The sequence below is a fragment of the Anomalospiza imberbis genome, chromosome 9, assembly GCF_031753505.1.
Source record: "Anomalospiza imberbis isolate Cuckoo-Finch-1a 21T00152 chromosome 9, ASM3175350v1, whole genome shotgun sequence".
Taxonomy (NCBI): Eukaryota; Metazoa; Chordata; class Aves; order Passeriformes; family Viduidae; genus Anomalospiza; species Anomalospiza imberbis.
Window position 1 is genome coordinate 21,099,921 of NC_089689.1, and position 19,073 is coordinate 21,118,993.

At 41.8% G+C, this 19,073-nt stretch overlaps 1 protein-coding gene across 19 annotated transcripts in view; it reads left to right on the forward strand.

Annotated features, from left to right (window-relative positions):
- ST3GAL3 (ST3 beta-galactoside alpha-2,3-sialyltransferase 3) overlaps positions 1-19,073 on the forward strand; it is a 183,185-nt gene that overhangs the window by 114,972 nt on the left and 49,140 nt on the right. For all 19 annotated transcript variants that reach the window (XM_068199119.1, XM_068199120.1, XM_068199117.1 and 16 more), the window contains 2 exons: positions 9,634-9,697; positions 17,381-17,476. In XM_068199119.1, coding sequence (XP_068055220.1) covers positions 9,634-9,697; positions 17,381-17,476 — 160 coding nt within the window. The remainder of the gene's footprint in view (positions 1-9,633; positions 9,698-17,380; positions 17,477-19,073) is intronic.

The following is a 19,073-nucleotide window of genomic DNA, read 5'->3' on the forward strand; positions in this document are numbered from 1 at the left end:
ATTTGTGTGTAGAAGCCCTCAAGGTGAATATGGTCCTGCATATGAAAGTTTTTAGACTTTCCCTGAATGCTGCTGGTTGTCAAATGGACTATTGCAGTAGGAATACTGCACATCCTGTGTCAGATGGGAAACTGCTGCTATTGTCAGTTAACAGCCTTAGTGATTGTTTGCATTCTGTGAAAGAGGCACAGAATAAGCAGGTGGCAACCCTGCTGCTTTCAGAGATGAAGTGTGTGGTATGAAATCTTGTGCGAATTCTCTTTGAACGGTGGTTCTGAGAGTTCTTGACTAGGTATTAGAAATAGATGTGGAGGAACTTAAGAGAAGCTGTTGTACCTTTTTCTTAACCTGTCTTAAATGGGTAGAGTTTTAGTATATGTTCTAGTTGTTGTCTGTTCACCAAAGATCTGGACCAAGGATTAGTCCTAATTACCTGATTACAATGCCCAGCAACCTGAGACAAAAGCAGAGGTAAGAGCTGAGCTGTCAGGAGTGTTGGAGCTGATCCAGCAGGTTGATGATGATATTGCATTCATCATAGGTGTCTGTAGCCCTTGTGGAAACTCTTGACTTCTTCCGCGTGCAGAGAATAGGGGAAGTAATAGGTGTGAAGAGGTGTGATTATGTTTCTACACCATAAATGGTCACTACCAGTACCTAGTTTGGCTATTCATGTAACAGTGGCTCTAGGTTTTGCTCAGTGACTTCTGCAGCCGGCTGTGAACTTATGAGATTATATTTCAGAATCTGGATCAAGATTTTCTAAATGAGGAATGTCCGTGTTGACAAACAGGCCAGTGTCATGTTTGACTGCACTTACTTTTAGAGACTGAGATTGTCTGCCACATCGAACTTGTTGTCCCCTGCTGTGGGATTTGACAGAGTCTGGAAACGGGATGGGCCACTCTAAGTGCTTGGAAACGATGACTCCGTCTCTATTAATAAATAAAGTGGTTGTCCTGTGGTCCTGAACGCTGTTGAGCTCATTGTTCAAACAGATTAACTCCCTGCCCCCCACAAAAAAAGAGTGGCTATGTCCAGGCTTCCTATCAAGAAAGGTCACTGGCCTGTATTAGCCTGTGAATGCGTGAGAATTGTAGAGGAGGATGTTTGTTGGCCCTGGTGAACACATCTGGGACTGTGCTAACACTTTATTAGTATGGACTCAAGTAGGACCGTGCAGGCCCATGCCCTGCTGCCAATTTGCTTGCTGGTGTGTTTATAGCCAAAGTGAGGAACGTGATGAAATTGGTCAACTCTCACAGTTGTTGCAAAGATCAAACTGTAACAAGATGTTGGAACTCTAAAAGCTCCAAATGTCAAGGGTTCCTGTGGGGGACAGCTCCAGCTACTGAGCACCCTCCTGTGTCTCAGGCTATTGTTTTGGCATTAACTAGGATGTTGGAGTGCTTCCCATGTTCACCATTTGCAAGGGTATAATTTGGTTGTAGGAATTCTTTCCCAGCACCCACAAGTCTGTTGCAACTTTTTTCAGTGAAGAGCAGGGAGACTGCAGCAATCTTGGGCTCTTAAACGAGTCGCATGGAGTTTTTTTAAACTCTAAATTGAAAATTCTTCTTTTGGATTTGCACCTTTTTCCAGCAGTGCTTCTATCAGTGTAATTATGAAGGTATGAATATGCCCATGCTTTCCATATAGTTGCAGATATTCTCTAGCATGTGCACTGCTCTCAGGGTTAAATTTGTCAATGAATAAGCAATGGAAAAATTGTTTATAGTGTTAGTAAGATTACTAATCCCAGGGGCCTCCTCCCCAAATTTACCTCTGTAGCTAAAGCAAAAGGAAAGAGTTATTTGGAGAAGGGCAACAAACAAGACTGGAGAAATACCTGACTATTAATAGAATTTCTCAGTACATGTGGTTTGAAGAATATAAAAGGCTTTCTGAGGAAAGAGTAGCTAATATCTGGCATCCTCTCTGTGTAATGAGAACGGGAGAGTTGCTGCAGTTTTTTGGTTTTTTAACTTAAGTGAAAACATATGCCATGGCATACACTAAAAAACTAAACAGACGTGATCAATGTAATATCTCCTCTATGCATTTAGTCAGTAATTGTGTCACTGCTTAGCAGTAACTATAGGTATCCACTTCCACCTTTGTTCCTGCTCAGTTGTTTTGAGCAGAGAGGCTGCTTGTTGGCCCTGAATCAGTTTGTCTTTGAAGGTGATAGTTATTTTTTTAGGGAGTGATTCTGTTGTCACCATCTCAGAATCTCCCTCCCATCAAGACACTAAGAAGTAATTTCTTCCCCAGGGTGATAAAAGAATATTAAGAACATGTTTAAAATATTACAGTTTTATCAAATGTCATATGAAGTACTGGCCAGGAGACTTTGTATTTTCACTTGATACTGGAGGGATGTCTGGAACTGGTGACACATTCAGTGACAAAGGAATTAAGTCTTTGTCCAGACCACCAATGCTAATGGATGTATTGTGCAATGATTAACTGTTCTTGTACTTGGTTTTATTTGGATGTTTTCTTTTGTGTCAGTGCTCCTGGGAAAAGCCATGGTTCAGTGCTGCTCAGCAGTTGTTCAGTAGTCTCATGGGGCAGAGGTCATTCATCTCCAGTGAAAATGTTGAGTTTTCAGGCCTGCAAAAGTTGGCATATCACAATGTTATTAGGAGAAAATCTCTTCTCTTTTCATCCATGTTCTTTTCTTGCATAGCTTTCTCTTTTCCATTGGCTTTCTTGGCATGAGCAACACTTAATCTCTGAGAAAACATATGCAGTTGGACATGACAATTTCTGACTCAAGAAAAAAAAACATTAGAAAAGTAGGTCTTTTCTAACCTAATCTTCTCGCTCTTTGTAGAGACTGCAGTGCCACATGCAGTCACCTTGCTTGCTTTTGACTAGGTCTGAATGAGGCATTTTATGCTTTAATTCTCCAACTTTATCCTCATTTTGTTAGTGGTACTTTGTTGTACAGATGATTTTTCTACTATAAGTATTCTTTTGTTCTTCATGTCTTATTCCTCTAACAAAAAAGCAGAAGCACAAGCATGTGTAGCCATTAGTTCCGTTCAGAGTTGGTATTAACAAGATTGTCGTTTCTTCCTGAGTTGGAGACACATTTCTGAACTAGATTCCACTAGAATTTTGCATTTGACCAAAATTGGTAATAGTTGCCATTATCACGTGGGAATATAGATATAAAAATGTTGATGTTTCCCCAGGGAATTTAGCAGATTTTATAGCCTAAAGAAATTAAATGAGTGGTTTGAAGGGGAAAAAAAGTTGAACGTTTCAGAAGAGGTAGAGGGTTGACTTTTCATTACTGAATAAAACTTCTAAAGGGGAGTTATGTTGTGAATTTTGAAGTTAAATCCCTTCTCATTCTTGAACTCTCGTGATGAAAGTACAACAGTGCAGTCCCTTATTTCAATCAAAACTGATGCTTTGCTGTTGAGTGTGCCTAAAAAATAGTCCTGCTCCCAACTCACTGAGAAGGGAGATGCAAATCCTGAGTTTTCAGTTAATTGGATGACTCCATATTGGAGTTCTTCACAGAAGTCTTGAATTGCAATGGAAACATGGATATTATATTATTCCTCTTTTCTATCTCCTAAAAAGAAGAGCAGATATTCTCTGGCTGTTGTGTTTTGAAGTGCCATTTATTAATGCTTCTGCAAGTGTCAGAAGAATTAAGAATCACTGTAGTAGTTACTGAGATTTTTGGTCTTGAAGATATTGCCTGGCCACTTGTGAAGGGTCATAAAAAAGGTAGAGCCCTCTATAACAACTGTATTTATTTTCCTGCTTGTCTTTAACCAGCACACTGTGAATCTTTCAAGGACTGTTTTTATTTGGCGTGAATTTGCCTCTTTCTATGGACTTTATTGCTTCCTGTGAATTGAACTCAAATTTAGATCAAAATTGTTAATGCATGGTTATTACAAAATGTTGCCCATTTTTTTTCATAATTGTTTTTTAGATTAATGTTCCAACTTTTCAAGCCCTGGGATTATGTTGGGAACTAAGATCTAAGCTTGTATTCTGAAAAAGTAAACTCTTGGTTGTGAAGAAAAGCTTGGAAAAAAAAAATCCCTGAAGGCTCCAAAACGACAATGTAAATGAAGAGTCTAAATGTTATGTATTTTATTTATATCTTGTTATAAAAATAGGCCTTAAGGGCTTTAATGGAGCTTACATTTAATGCATGCCAGGTTCTTCTAAAATTGCTAGGGAGGATACCATGCACATTCAGTCTTTTTTTTCCTTTTGCTTTGTGTCTAGGCAACAGTATGTGCCTCTTGTCTTAATGCCATTAAAATCATCAATGGAGATCTTGCTAGGAGTGGCAGCTTTAAGTCCTGTTGTTAGTAAAGTGTATCTCCAGTAAACCACCTAAATCTGGTGCAGCTAGTGACCACAAGAAACCACTTTCTTGTATTTACACACGAGTTTTGATCTGGGGATAGATTCCTCAGTTTGTAGTTAGCTGTTTTTGGGAGCCAGTTCACATGTTTGCAATGCACTGCTAAATGCTGGAATTCTTCATAGCTGCTTTTTCCTGCATTGACCTCCTAAAGTCCGCTGATCAATGATAAAAAGTGGTGCAGGGAATTTCAGATGCATTGTGATACCTGTTGTAACCACTGGATTCCCAGCTTCACAAAGGTATGAAAAATGTTGACTGTCTACAGCTGGACATGGTGTTTCTGGAAGAGAGAAAGAACACGTGGTGGGACTTGGGTCCACGGCCTCGTGCTGGGCACCAGAGTGGAAAATCACAGAATGAGTCAGGTTGGAAGGGACCACACTGGGTCATCTGATCCAACCTCCCTGCTCAAGCAGCCTCATCTCAAATCACATTGCACAGGATTGCATCCAGATGGCTCTGGGACATCCCCAGTGAGGGAGGTCCCACACCCCCTGCACAGCCTGTCCCAGTGCTCAGTCACCTACACATTAAAGAGGTTTTTCCCCATGTTCAGCTCAAACTTCCTGGGAATCAGTTTCTGCCTGTTTCCTCTTGTACCATTGCTTGGCACCACTGTGCTGAACCTGGTCCATCCTCTGACACCTCCCTTCAGAGACTGAGAGACATTGATGAGGTCCCTTCTCAGTCTTCTCTTTTCACCTCTGAACAGGCCCAGCTCCCCCAGCATTTCCTCATAATGGTGATGCACCAGTCCCTTCATCATCTTTGTTGCCCTCCACTGGACCTGCTCCAGGAGCTCCATATTTTCTGTCCTGAGGAGTCCAGAACTGGACACAGCACTCCAGATGCCACCTCACTAGGGTTAAGTAGAGTGGAAGAATCACATCCCTTGACCTACTGTAAAGATCATTCTTCAAAAGATGTGAAAACTTTCTGTTAAAGGTCATTCCTCAGCTCCCATATGGAGCAAGACCTTAAGGTAAAAAAATGCTGAAGGAGGAATTTTATACAGAGCTGAACTTTTGGGTAGTGTATTGAGAAGAAGTGCATACACTGGCTTGTGCTAAGAGATTGTTTGTAAATATTGTGATTTGTTTAATCCATAGCATTGGTAGTGTTTAGTTTACTCTCCCCACAAAGCTGACACACACGTGGCATTCTGTTATCGTGGGACAGGGACCCATGTGCAGTCTCCTGGCAGACTTCACAGAATGTCAGTCAACCTCACTCAAGTCAGTCTATTCTCAAAAGCTGGAGCTGATGTCCAGGACCTGCAGAAGTGCTGGCTGGAGGGGTGACAGCTGGGTGACCGCCAGTGGAGATGGGCATTGGCCACGGCTCCCAGGGCAAACACAGAGCACTGCAGCAGCCCGCTGTCCCCTGATCCAGGGCGTTCACACACTTACTGCTGCCAGCAGGGGCCTGTAGGCGTGCTGGGTTTTGAGGAAGGTGGCTGGTATACACAACTTGAAAAATTACTGCCTCTTCTCTTGGCCACTTGAGAGTGCACAAACATCCCAATTTGCCTGCTTTCAAGGCAGGCAGAAGGTAGACCCTGCGAGATGCCTGCAGTAAGCCCTGTGGACTGTCTTTTTTTGGTAAGCCCTCTCTTTTTTTGGTGATACAAGCAAGAAGTTTCTGCATTAGAAACAACAATTTTTAAGTGTTGTTGACATTTACAGTTAAGGTCTCCTCCATCCCTTCACATAAATAACAGAGAAAAAGGCTAGAATTGAGACTTAGGTTGATTCTCACTGTGTGGTCACTGTCTGCCTAATTTCTAACTATTTAGTTTTTCCAAATGTCTGAAAATTTCAGGGTCAACCTGAAGTCAATATATACTTGTGTTCAGAAAAATCGTCCAGTACTGAGCTGGCTTTTGAATCTTCTTATGTTATAAGGCAAAGTTGATAGAATATGTCAAGATAACTCAGGATTCTTAGATAAGTGTAGTCAACTCCTCCTCTAGATGGGAGAAAAATGTGCAGAGATGTCTTGCCTTGTTTTCATAGTAAGAGTGCATGCATAGTGGTTGATAGATGAATGGGTTAAATAATCTCCCACTCTCCCCAGTGATCTAAATTCTCCATGACAAAAAAAGAAAATATAATAAACAGGCTATGGCTGCAGAAGACTGCAGTAGATTACTTGCCCTGCTGAAGTGTTCATGTAGACAACTTGGCCTTTCTTTTGTCCTTGCAAAATTTCTTTCAGTCCTTGACTTCCAGGCAGTGGCTGTGCACAAATCCTGTTACTTGAAGCAGGAAGGAATTTTTCTTTGTAGTATTTGTTATATGTACTTGCACCCATTATTTTCACTCAGTACATAGGTGTCTAAGGCAGACTGCTCATCACCCCTTCAGCCACCCCTGTGGCTTTCCTGGTGCCCAATTTTCTTTAGTCACAGCCTGGAGGTGAGCCCTGATATCAGAAATCTGTGGTAGTAGTCTTTGCAGTGGTGATTGCAAGTGATCTTCCACCTTGCCCCAGCTGTATTAAAAGATCCTGCCAGTGGTTCCTTATAGCTCCTTACTGTTTTGTGGTCTTGTGCAGGGTTGCAGATCAGCCACAGCAGCATCTGGTGATCCTTAAAACCTTTCCCCAGGAAAATACAGAAAATACAGTAACTCCTTCTGGAGGAGGTAATGTCTTTCCATCCTAGTGCCAGCATCAAGGTGCACATGCAACAGTGTAGTAGAGTTCCAGCTCAACCAGAAAGATCTACTGCCTGTCCCCTGCCCCAGCCATTAGCTTTTTCTGGCTTCCAAAAAGAGGGCTAGACCAGATGAACTTGGTGCCACCTTCATTCCTGCTGTGGGTGAGCACTTGGCAGTGAAGTACTTTGTCTTTTATTGAGCTTCATTCAGCAGTTTTGAATAGTAACACTGAGATTTGTGCAGCTTATAAAACTTTTGGATGCCATGTATTGTTGGACTTTGGGGTCTGCTGAAGAGCTATTTTCTATTTGTCTGTTCATAATCTGTACTGAATGCTCGATACTGTTGTTTGTTTTGGTTTTTTTTGGGAAGCACCTCCATTCCAAATGCTGCCACATCCACTCCTATGGTTTTATTTACTTTCTGAGCATTCACTAAGAAGGCATTGCTAATTATCTTGCAAGATGAGTAAACCAGAATAATTTGAGTGCATCACTCAACTGTATTCTTTTAATGTTTTTTTCTAAAATAGTCCATGGGATGGTCTCCAAGTAGTGCAGGGTGTAACTTGTGGGTGGTAGAGCAAACCTGGCATAACAAAAACTTGGTAGATGGGAGGTTGCAGCCCTTGACATGCAATCCTTTGATGTCTTCTCTGAGAATGTGGGAAAACAACGTCAGTAAAGTATGCTGTCCAGCAAAAGCCAAGGTGAGAAGCAGGCCAAGGAGAGGATTGTGGCATGATGCCATTAGAGGTCACAGCAACCTACTGCTGTTACGGCAGATTTAGGGGAATAGCATTCCTGTTGGCGGGGAAGCCTGCTGTCTATGCATCAGAAGAAATTCTTGAGAAGGAGGAAAACTGAACACCACTATTTTTTATCAGAGTTGCTTTTACCCTTATAAATTGCCTTGTCCCTTACTTCACTTCAAACTATGATCTGGAGGTAATCACACTCCCCAGCTTGTAAGGTTGGCAGGTGCTGTCAGTGCTGCCATATCAAAATCTTCCCCAAATCTCAGAGTAACTGTCAGAGTTTTCTGTTTATCACCTTTGTGTGTCTGGCCAGCTTGTTGTCAGGTTCAAAGCTCTTTGGTATGTGGGCTGCCTTGAGCTCCTGTGTTTATCCCACACATTTGTCCTGTTGCTGCTGAGGAAGGATGCAGTGAAGAACAGAGTTCTTCATGTGAAAGGGCCTCCCCTAACTTTGCTGATTGCAGTAATTAGTGTCTGTCAGGAAAGCTGTTTAAGTTTGAGGTGAAAAATCACTTGTTGTGAGTTTTCTTAATGTTTCTGTACCGTTTTTAGTCTTTTGTAAAGAAATGAGATTTATTTGTTCATTTTGACTGGTGTTTCCTAAGAACTTTTGAGCTAGTTGACTGATATATTTGAGGCTATTAGAGTTATTTGCAGTCTCCCAAGCAAAGATGGAAGGGGACTAATTGTTCACAATCTTTTCCGGTATAAATGAAGCTCAGAGAAGCCATATTGAAAATTGCAAAGGGAAGTGACTGAATGTCTATATGGATTGAGGAAGATTCTGAGCTCATGGAATAGAAATCATTGCAAGTTACCAGATACAAAGAAGCTGTATCTGACATATGAAATCCCTGATTTGAAAACAGTTAAATAGCAGAAGAGAATTTCAGGGAAATACATCATTTTGTTTTGGTTTTGTTCTCGTCTTAGGTATTGGCTTAAGACCACAGTTAGAGGCAGATGGACTTGTTGTCAAACCCAGTACAGGCACTCTGAAGTTACTGGTACAGTTGTAAATACAAACTAGCCAGAGCCTTACTGCTTCTTGGCCCTAGTTGGGCCATGGTAAAGGAGTTTGGACCTCTCTGGGGGAGAGAGGTGGAAAAATTAGGGACAAATGACAAAATCTAGAGGGAAGCAGTCTCCAAAGTTTCCATAGCCAATAGAATAATTTATATGTAATCACTGTGCTTCTGAAACTCAATGCATTTAATTTGTGTGTGTGCCTATGCTTGCATAACTTACATCATCTGGTTGCTGCAGTATTTGCAGGGTATCAGTGTAGGCTGCAGTTCCATGGGCATTTCTTTATGTAATTATGGTGCTTTAATTGAAGAAAGACAGACTCAGGAACCTAAACTGAAAATAACCCACAGAATAAAAAGCATCCATTTAACCTGGTTCTGTTCCTGTGTCCAGTTCACCACTCAGCCGCATAAAAGCTTTTCTGAAGGCAAGCAGTGACAGTGATGCTGGCCTTTTCACGTCTGAAGTGTTTGTGAAACTGTCATCTCAGGGCAGGGGATATGAAATCACTGCTATAAAATGTACGGTGCTAGTTCCCTGTGACACTCTCTGTGCAAGGCAATTACACACTGCATCAGAATTTGGCACATAACATGTCTTTGCAGGCTGTGTGTGAAGGTCATTGTCCAGAGAAAATAGGATATTCAATTTAGTGTTCATTCCTAATGAGAACCTTTCATTTCCTTCAAGTAACTGCTTCAGATGCTTTACTCCACATTGTTTCTCATTTCCGTTAGAAGTCAGAACTTGTTCCTAATGTCTTTTTCCTTTCTCCCCAGATAATCTGATCAAAGCCATCCTGTCAGCAACCAAAGATTATCGTCTAACTCCAGCTCTTGACAGGTAAGATGAGACCTTCAGAAGAGAAGTAGAAGTGATTCTTTACCATATGTACTATATAAATTTTGTTAGATATTTTTTGCCAGAAATTATTGCCAATGCATTTGGATGTGGATGAGTAAGTCAGGAGCTGAAAACTGAGTCCTCTTTATAGTAAATCTGTAGACTCTGGAGACCTCTGTCAAGTCAAACATAAGTAGAAAAAAGCGTTTAGCTTTTGACTATTTCCTAATCATTTGTTTCATATGTTGTTACAAGACATCCTTTTGCCCCATTTTCAAATAGGTAAATAGCAGGTTTTCAATAAACACTTTGCTCTTTTCCAGCCTTTCTGACAAAGCAACAGAATCACAAGGAACTTTAGAAGGAAAGAAGGGACTGGCTTATTTCAACAATGTTTTTGAAATTAATACCTCACTCTCAAAATAGGAATGTTTGGTTGTGTTGACCAAGCCTGTGCTAGGATGAACAGGATAGCAGTCTCCTGGGTCCTGTGATATTTGAATCAATGCCTTTAGAAGAAGCTCCTTTGATTCTTCAGTTCTGTTACAGAGGTTGTTTCTGAAACTCACTGCCATGTTTACAATCAGCTTCCCAGTGATAGTCCTTTAGTCCTTCCTGTCCTTGCTTTTCTGTCATTCCTTCCATTTTTTCCTGCAGGTTTGGTTTAGTGCCACCTCCCAAATTAGGGATAAGTTTTTTTCAGAAGCTGTCAGAGGTTTTTACTCTGGGACTTGAGCTCTTTTCAAAGTCCTGGTAATACTTCTTTCCAGTGGTACTTGACCCAGGCTGACAACATGGTTCCTGCTTTCTAAACACATGGGTTTTATTTTCTGGCCCAGCTCCCCTTCTGCCCGCTTTTCATGACAAAGTTCATAAGCTTAACCAGCCTTTCCATGGGTCTCTGCATCTCTCATGCTGATTGTAGAGCTTGCCTGCTGTAGCTGGGAGTTACTCTCTGTGTGAAAGCTTATTTTTAGTCTTGCACAGTCTATGTGTTAATTTAGGTTTCTTTGAAGTTTGCTGCCTCACAGTAGTGCCAGATAGGGTTAGCCTTCAGACTTTGGATTAATTTGAGAAATTATGTCCAGAAGGTAAAACCATTTTACAAATGACCTTCTTAGAGATTTTGCACACAACTTAGTCTCATCCATCTGGGGTTTATCTCAGTTCTGGTTGGAGAGTTAAGATTTTAATCTGTTGAAAAATCCACATATAGACTCTTTCAGAAGGTTGCTCATATGAAATTAGTGTTAATGACAGAGGGCAGGTGGAAGATTCTTGCAGTGAAGGTTAATGTAATTGTGACCCTTGCTGCTCACCTGTTTTGTGAGGAGTAGAATGTTTCAGGCTTTTTAAAAGTTATTTTGCTGGAGATTCTGAAACACAATGACTCTGGCATGAGCTGCTCACTTTGTTTTGGGTTCTTTATAATGGGTTTGGTGCAGAGATAGGAAAGATCTAACACTTAAGCCCCATGAAATGTATGCAAAATCCATGAGAGACCAAGTGCAAATGAGACCTCAGGAACAAGCCTGACATTTATTTCTGTGGCATTGCAGCAGCAAGGTTTGGTGGTGTGTAAACACACAGATATCTTGGTGCAGTACTGTTTCCTTGGGAATTGTGATAAATCCTTATCAGTGGATGTTAGTTGTGTAGTACATATGCATCACAACCAAATACCTCCCAAAGCCCTTCCAAGTGAGAAGGTCTTAGGAAGGATTAAAACAGAAGTGTTTATGAGAGAAAGGGACTCAAGGAGGCTTGGGATAGCAAGCTGCAAAGTGAGAGCCTAAAGGAGGAGGTGGATGGAGTTACAACAGAGGAGTTATTAGGAGAAGGAGCTTGGGAACTGTGGGAGGTGTTAAGGCTGCCATAGTGCTGGTCTGCTAAACCAGCTTGGTGAGTAGGGCACAGATGAAGACTTGGGTATCATTCCAGAAATGTTCTTCAGCTGTGGTCATCACTGAATTCCAGTGCTGGCAGCAATGGGTATCTGCCAGTTTGGATTCCTAAAAAGTTTGTGGAGAAGACTGGTGGATGAAGCCTAGCTCCTTTCTCATCTTGTCTCAAGCTTCAAGCAGATCCTGACAGTTCCCCTCCATGGCAGCACCAGTGTGCTGGGGGTAGAGCCTTGGGTTTAGCTACTCCCTTCCTGCTCACTGGTCAAGGAGAAAGTCCAGAGCTCTCTCCTTTGCTCAACACCTTGAGGCAACTGGAGAAAGCCTGAGTTAGGGGACCTTGAAAGGTCCCTTCCAACCCAAACCATTCTTGGTTCTATGTAGACCCTTCCTCTTGTAGGCTCTCAGAAATCTAGTGGGCTGATTCTAGAAGCAGGAAAAAGGCTCCAGGTTCACCCTCTTTTCCAGAATGGAGTTACACCAACATTTTCTCTGTTGGCAGGTCTAAGAAGCCATATTTATAACAGATCTAAGAAGCCATTTGCTACTGCTGCTGCCCTTCTCCTTGTGTTGCTGCTATTATTTGAAAGGGGACTTCAAAGTAGATCAGTGAGATTATTCCAGTTTATGAGTTTTTCTCTCAACCCAGGTCATTCCAATGACTTCATTTCCAGAGCTCCCGTCCCACTGAAGAGTTGTGTGGGCACAGAGCTGAAATGGCATCAGGAGAGGCAGAGGCTGGGACGGGTGGGGAGGGTGAGCACTGCCCAGCCCATTGGAGTAAGTGTTCGTGTAACTATACACTGAATGCAGCTTTCCCAGGGGAAGGGTGGGAAAGGCAGGAAAGGTGAGGTCAGAGCAGTGCGTGAGAGCACTGAAAGGAAAGAGAGGATTAGAGTTGTGTGGTGGAGGATCTCTACACCAAGCCTTTGGTCTTGTTCCTACCCAAGCTTCTCCATTTCTTCCCTCCTTCACAAAGCTGGTCCTTGAGAAGTTTCATTCACTTGCCTCTCATAAGCCCTGGAAATGAACTTGTTTGTTTGATTATTCCTGTGCTAAAGGGCATCCTGATGCACCTTTCCTGACACAATGTACTGACATGGTACTGAAATGAGGCAAACATGATCCTTCTGGGTATGCGTGCACTTTTCATCATCCCACAGCAGCTTTGCCAACTCTCTTCCACTAATCCCTCCATTGTGTTATAACTAGCAGCAGCTGGAGGGCATGTGAACAAAGGCTGTGGTTCACACCTGTAACAGTGTACATGGTGCCCTGCTTTCTTCATGACTCCTTATTACAGCACCTTTGTGTTGAATGGTAACCTGCTCCTGCTCCAGGAGGAGCTGCAGCGATGTTCGGGGGGGGTAGTTACAGCTCACCCCTGAGCTTGTCTGGAAAAGTTTGGAGATCCAGGGGACTTTCTCTAGAACCATTGACCTCTTCCTTCTGAGCTGGCATGTCTTTTTCCCTAACACAGATGTCAGTGGGCCTCATCTTTGAATCTTCTCGCCCTCCATTGGCTTTTCCAGGCATACTTATATTGCTGAGATTTTCATTGCTTCATTTAGTGGCTCCTCCAGTGACCTGTCCCTCATTCTGCAAATGGATCAGGGCCTGGTTTATAATTCCACGGCCCATCTGCTGGCTGCACTTCAGTGGATTTTTAGGTTACATCTCTGGGGTGATGACATGTAAATTTCCTGTGAAAAGACATAAATATAAAAACCTGACTGACGTTTTTTGTATTGCCTCCAGCTAGTAATGAAAGAAAACTGAAAGTTTGAGCTTATAACTATCATAGACTTTACTAATGCAGTGTATTACCTGAACAAGTGAGGAAGGGATTTGATAGAACAAGAGAGATGTGTGTCCCCCTCTGGTTCAGGTTGATAGCACCCATTTAAGTAACAGCAGCCAGATCAAGCCAGAATATGTTAAGCCTCCTTATGCACCAACTACCCTAAAGATATAACAGAATAGTTATATCTTTCCTCAAAGCCTTCAGATCCAAAGTTGTGTAAAGAAAGGCTTTGTGGTTTTTCTCCCCTGACAAATCCCTAAAGCACTTTGATAAGAGAGAATAGGAAATAGGAATTGCTACAAAGCATACACGTGTTTACAGTTCTATATTGTTCAAGAAAATCTGCATGAATCCTGCTTTTCGTGTAGATGAACTGAACCTTGGAGTATCAGTGTCAAGAGTCTGTACATCTGGCTGCAGCTCCCAGCTTAGGGTTTTAGGGAGTATCTGTTGTGGAAAGTCCATGACTGTCCTTCATACCACCCTGGTAGCAAACTGAAACGTGGGCTGTGTCTGATTTGCTCAATCCTTGAAATCATCTGGAAAAGAAATAGGGCTTTGACATACTGTGTAAACAAGCACAAAGGTGTTTGCACCCTTCTTTGTGGAGAAACAATTGAGCTGTAACTGATGCTGCCTGCAGTGTGTATTTCTTCACCCAGAAACTTGCCTGGAGCCAGCAATGACTGTGCAGGTTTCCCATGCTCAGGCACAATCAGTAGACAGAGTACATTTGAAAGAAATTTAAGCTGTTAGAAGATCAAAGATGAGACCTTAGGGTCAGAAAGTTACTAATGAAAAATCTTATCTGCAGACTTAAGGAAAAAGGAGAATGTATTTAAATATATCAAAACCATGAGGGTAGAAGAGTGGTTCAGGCATGAAGCTGGGCAAAAGTGATTAACCTATCAATTACAATGAGTAAAGGCAGAACCATTCAGTCAAGAATTTGTTTCATTTTTGGGGGTAAAGATAGAAAGATGTCTCATTTTACAGCAACAATTAAATACTTGGTGATTCTTTTATTAGTAACTACAAGGGTATTAAACGACAATTATATGTCTTTTAAAATCAGTAAACACTGAAGAGTTAAATAAAGAATTCTTGTTGTTATTAGTGTTTGCTTTTTAACCCTTCTTGGAATGTTTGAGAGAACAGCAAATGTTGTATTTGTATCTCCAGCCATTCCTGGAGAAATATGAGAGATAATAAAGAGGTAGCTGTAAGTTCATTCATTTAGTCTTGTAGGAAAAATCCTGCAGGAGACAGAGCCAGGATGGCAGCATAACTGATGTTATGTTACTTTGGGTTTGTGAAAATTAAATCTTGCCATGTAGAGGATATATTTTTAGATGAACTAGAAGCTTGAATGATAAACTTTTAGAGGCACACATTAGTTATTTGTCTCAGTCCTTTATGTTCTGTTTCTATGCTACACCATTTAGAGGTATCCTTTTTAGGAATAGGATATGTTACATGGCTTTAAAAAGTTACTGTCAGTGTGGAGAATTAATCCTTTAGTGACACTTCTAGTGTAATCCTGCTGGCAGGTGTTCACAGGGGCTAAAACCAGTTTGGAGTAAATGTGAAATTCCACTAGGAAAATTTACAGAACCCAAGACTGGGAAAGTAATGAGCAGGAGGGCCAAGTCAGTCTTGACTATTTTGTTGCATCCTTCACTGGAGCCAAATCAAAAATCAGGCATCACCGAGGCAACAATCCAGGTCATGTTTACAAGATGAGGATTATATTCTGCAAACCAATGACTGTAAGAAGAGGATTGGAATGATGTAAGTAAAATCTCTGTGTAAAAGGCACTCTTCCTTGAGCAGCATTAGCTCTGCATGCTGGTCTTCCAGAATCAGTACTTTGGAAATCTGGGGAGAAGTTGAGAATTGTTCAGGGATGTACTGCAACTGTGAGTCAAGACCTAGAAGAGCTGCCATACTGTGCAAGATGTCATGAGCTCACTCCAGTTTGTATGGTCAACAGAAGATTAGGAGTGGGGTTTGATCAGTCTCTGAGTCCTGTGTGGGAGCAGAGCCATGGAGCTGCTGGAACAGCTTTGGCTGGTGGAACTGGTTCCTCTATGTCATGTGCAGCAGGTCATGCTCACCAGTCTGCCCTGTGAGAGGCAGATGTTTATACACAGTGCTTTCTCAGTAAGTGGATCTCATGCAGATGTGGAAGGGACTGCTGACAGTAGATGGTGCTTTAATTTAGCAGAAAAGCAAAGACAGCGATTAAGTGGTTTGAGGTTGAAACAAGCAGATCTGTATTCAGAATTGGTAAGAACATCCTAACAGTAAGTGGGAAGAGGATAGAGTGGAGTGCCTGGAGCTCACAGCCTTTGGATTTCAGCACTGTATTCTTCTTCAAAACAGAAAATTCAAAAGGAGTCATAGCTGAGAGGCAGCTGAGTAAAGAAGGTACAGTATTTCACCCAGCAGTCTGTTTTTTAGGAGGTCAAACTTTCTTGTCATAATCATCAAAAGAGTGTATTTCCTTCTGAAATATCACTTGGCCAGAACTGAACTATGTCTCTTTCTCCCTCCTACAGCACCTTTTCCTTAAAGTTTTTGACAAAGCTGTTACCATCTTTGTCACTCATGTTGGTGTACTTGGGGTTGACTGTCCCTTCCCTCTTTGTCACAAAATACTGCTTGAACGAGATCTTGTATCTGATTTCTCCTTGTTGCCAGAACTGGTTTGTTTGGGGATTTTTTGGTATGCCATCATCTATAAAATTCTTTCTCTGTTGTGGTTTGATTATCATAAACACATGCTTCTTCAGCCCTTGGGGATACTGGGCTAATATGTCCATCTGCATGAGGGAGTTTTTTCTTTTGGAAAGGCTTGGATCTGCAGTGGAACTTTATCGGGGCAGGGGAAGCTGTTCCTGAGCATTTCTTGATGCTGTTAATTCTGCATGTGTCTCCAGCTAATGTCTTTGTCAGTAGAGTGACCTTCAGTGGTTTAGCTGAGTCTTTTGAGTGTCCTCCAGCCCTACTCTGCAAAAAGGGACCCCACATAAACACAGCTTTCCTCATGCTTGGTCTGTAGACTTTTCACAGAGAGGACAGCCTAGAAGTGACCAGGTGACTGTGCCTGGGGCTAGGAAGGCTGCCTAGTTCAGGGATCTGCTCCAAACAACTGATTGCCTTGGACCCTTTCCGAAAAAGGCTCTGCAGACACGTATTCCTTCAGTGAACTACCAGAGATGGAGGCACATTGCCAGAAGAGCCAGCTGCGTTTGGGATTAGATGGCTGGAAAGAAGTCCTTTCTCTGTCTTCAAAACAAAATTGCTTTTTAACATCTGCTGCAGAGTTCTCGTGACTCAGGGTTCCACGAGAAACTGTTCTCTTCCTTCTCTTTCCTGTTTCCTTGTTAATTAAGGTTATTTTCCTTCCCTTTCCTCACCTATTGTGTCTCCATATATGTTTCCTGCTGGACAGGCATGTGGGGGGGGGTGTCTTTTTTCTCTCAATTTAATGTTTTTCTGTCTCTTGAAGTCTCATGATAACAGCGGCAGTTTTGCTCTCAGCAAGGTGAGCACACCCCAGATACCTGGCAGGATCTGCCTGCACTCATAAAATTGCTTGGAGAGAAGACTTCCTCACTAAACCTTTGGTTTATTGTTATTTTAGTGCTGAATGAATAATGAGATGGTTCAAGTAAACAGATGGGTTTGATTCAAGCCCATCATACCAGGGGTGTGGGGGGAGAGGAGCTGCTTGTCCTGACAGCTCATCTCATTATGCCACACGTGGTGTGAGGTGTTGAAAGCAGTGTATCACATGCAGTGCCTGGGCATGATGAGGTGAGCTGGGGATCAAGTGTATCTCTGTCCCCCTCTTCATTTTTCCTATTTACAGAGGTTTCCTGTAGTTCTCAGATGCATGCAAACTAAATTTGTGCTGTCTCTCTCTGTGTTTGAAGTTCTGTTAGAAAAATCACTTCTCTGTTTCTTCCACAGTCTCAGCTGCCGGCGATGTATTATTGTGGGAAATGGTGGAGTACTTGCAAATAAGTCATTGGGGTTAAAAATTGATGACTATGATGTTGTTGTCAGGTGAGTCTTTGGCATTACAGTTCTTGTCCCATATTCAGTTTCCGTATCAGTTCACTTGCTATACAGGCAAACTTTAACCTGTACTAGTGACAGTATCCCTTTGTATGGAAGCATTAACTTACAGGGAGGGTAAAAATAGTCATGAGCTTAAAAAGGTTTGTTGTAAATGATGATCACATCAAAGGGTAAAGGCATTCCTCAAGCTTTCTGTTTTCCACAGCTTCTTAGGAATGTGGTCTCTTGTATGATATCACTTGAACCTTCCCTTCATAGCTCCTTTCTAAAAGCTGCTTTTGTGATGCCCTTAGGTGGTCAAGCAGTTATTCACACTGTTGGATCTGCTCCCAGATATATTCCTGTGGTAGCTCAGGACAGTGTTATTGGTCATACATATGTAGCATTCCCCAGGAACTGCCCCTCACAGTTAGCATGGGCAGGACTAAGAATGGTGCAGCATAGGGTGTTAGGAAGCTGGAAGCCTCTATGAGAGAGGACCCCGCAGTGATTAAACACCTCTAAGTGTGCCCTAGAAACTGGTAGTACTTTGACTCTGTGTCTCTGCAGATGACAATGTTGAATAAGGCAGCAGAAGCAGAGTGGTGGGAGTGCCAAGGACCACAGTCAGAGTTAGGACTTCTTGCTTTTGCTGAGGACCTGGATCATCGCCATCTCAGAATGCTTGAAAAACGTGCTGATATGTGAAATCACAGGTCTAGTCATAACTCTTAGTAATAAATCTGTCAAGTCAGGGAGGCGTTCTGGGTGACTGGAGATTAACAAACATAATACCTGTACTAATGGAGAGTGAGAGAGTGTGTGTAGGAGTGAGGGAGAATGTGCTTTAGGGAGCTACAGACCTATTAGTCTGCCTGAAAAAAAAAAAAAAGCAGTTCTCCATCAGGTTTTGAGTAACAAAATATTATTATGGTAAATAATAAAAGTGGGATAAACTGCAGTGTAAGTTTATAAAACTAGTTTAACATAATCAAAGTTGTTTTTTTTTTTCTTAGTAAGATAACTGATTTCGTATTAAAAGAAATGCATCTGATATAATCTTTCTCAACTTTAATCAACTTTAAGACCTGGTGGCAAATAGTGAATTCTTTGCTAAAGGTAGAAGAAAGAAAGGGGTTCATAAAAGAATTTAAGGCAGGTATTATTTAGCATGATCTCTATTCTCTCCCATGCGTAAGGAAAGTATAGGACATACAGAGAAAAATAACTATTCTCTAACTCTGGACAAAAAGACCAAGAAGATCCCCTTCAGTCTTTGGTTCCTGTGAATGGTTCCCTGCTTCTCCATCAGTATGCTGGACACAGGGATGGCTGTTCAGAACAGGTCAAAATTTTTACAGCCCTTCTCCTAGTTCATCCCACTATCAGTTGATAATAAAGAGCTTTTACTCCTTGTCATAGTTGGGTGACTTGTAGTTATTCCAGCTGAATTAAAATGCAGTTTATAGCCTTTCCTGGGGCTCAGGTTATTCAAAAAGTAGCAAAAGAGCAGTTTCAATCCATCTGGTCTAAGCCACCCACTAAGATTTACATCAGGAAGGCCACTATTTAATTTCTAAATGAAAACTTCAACATTTTCTCT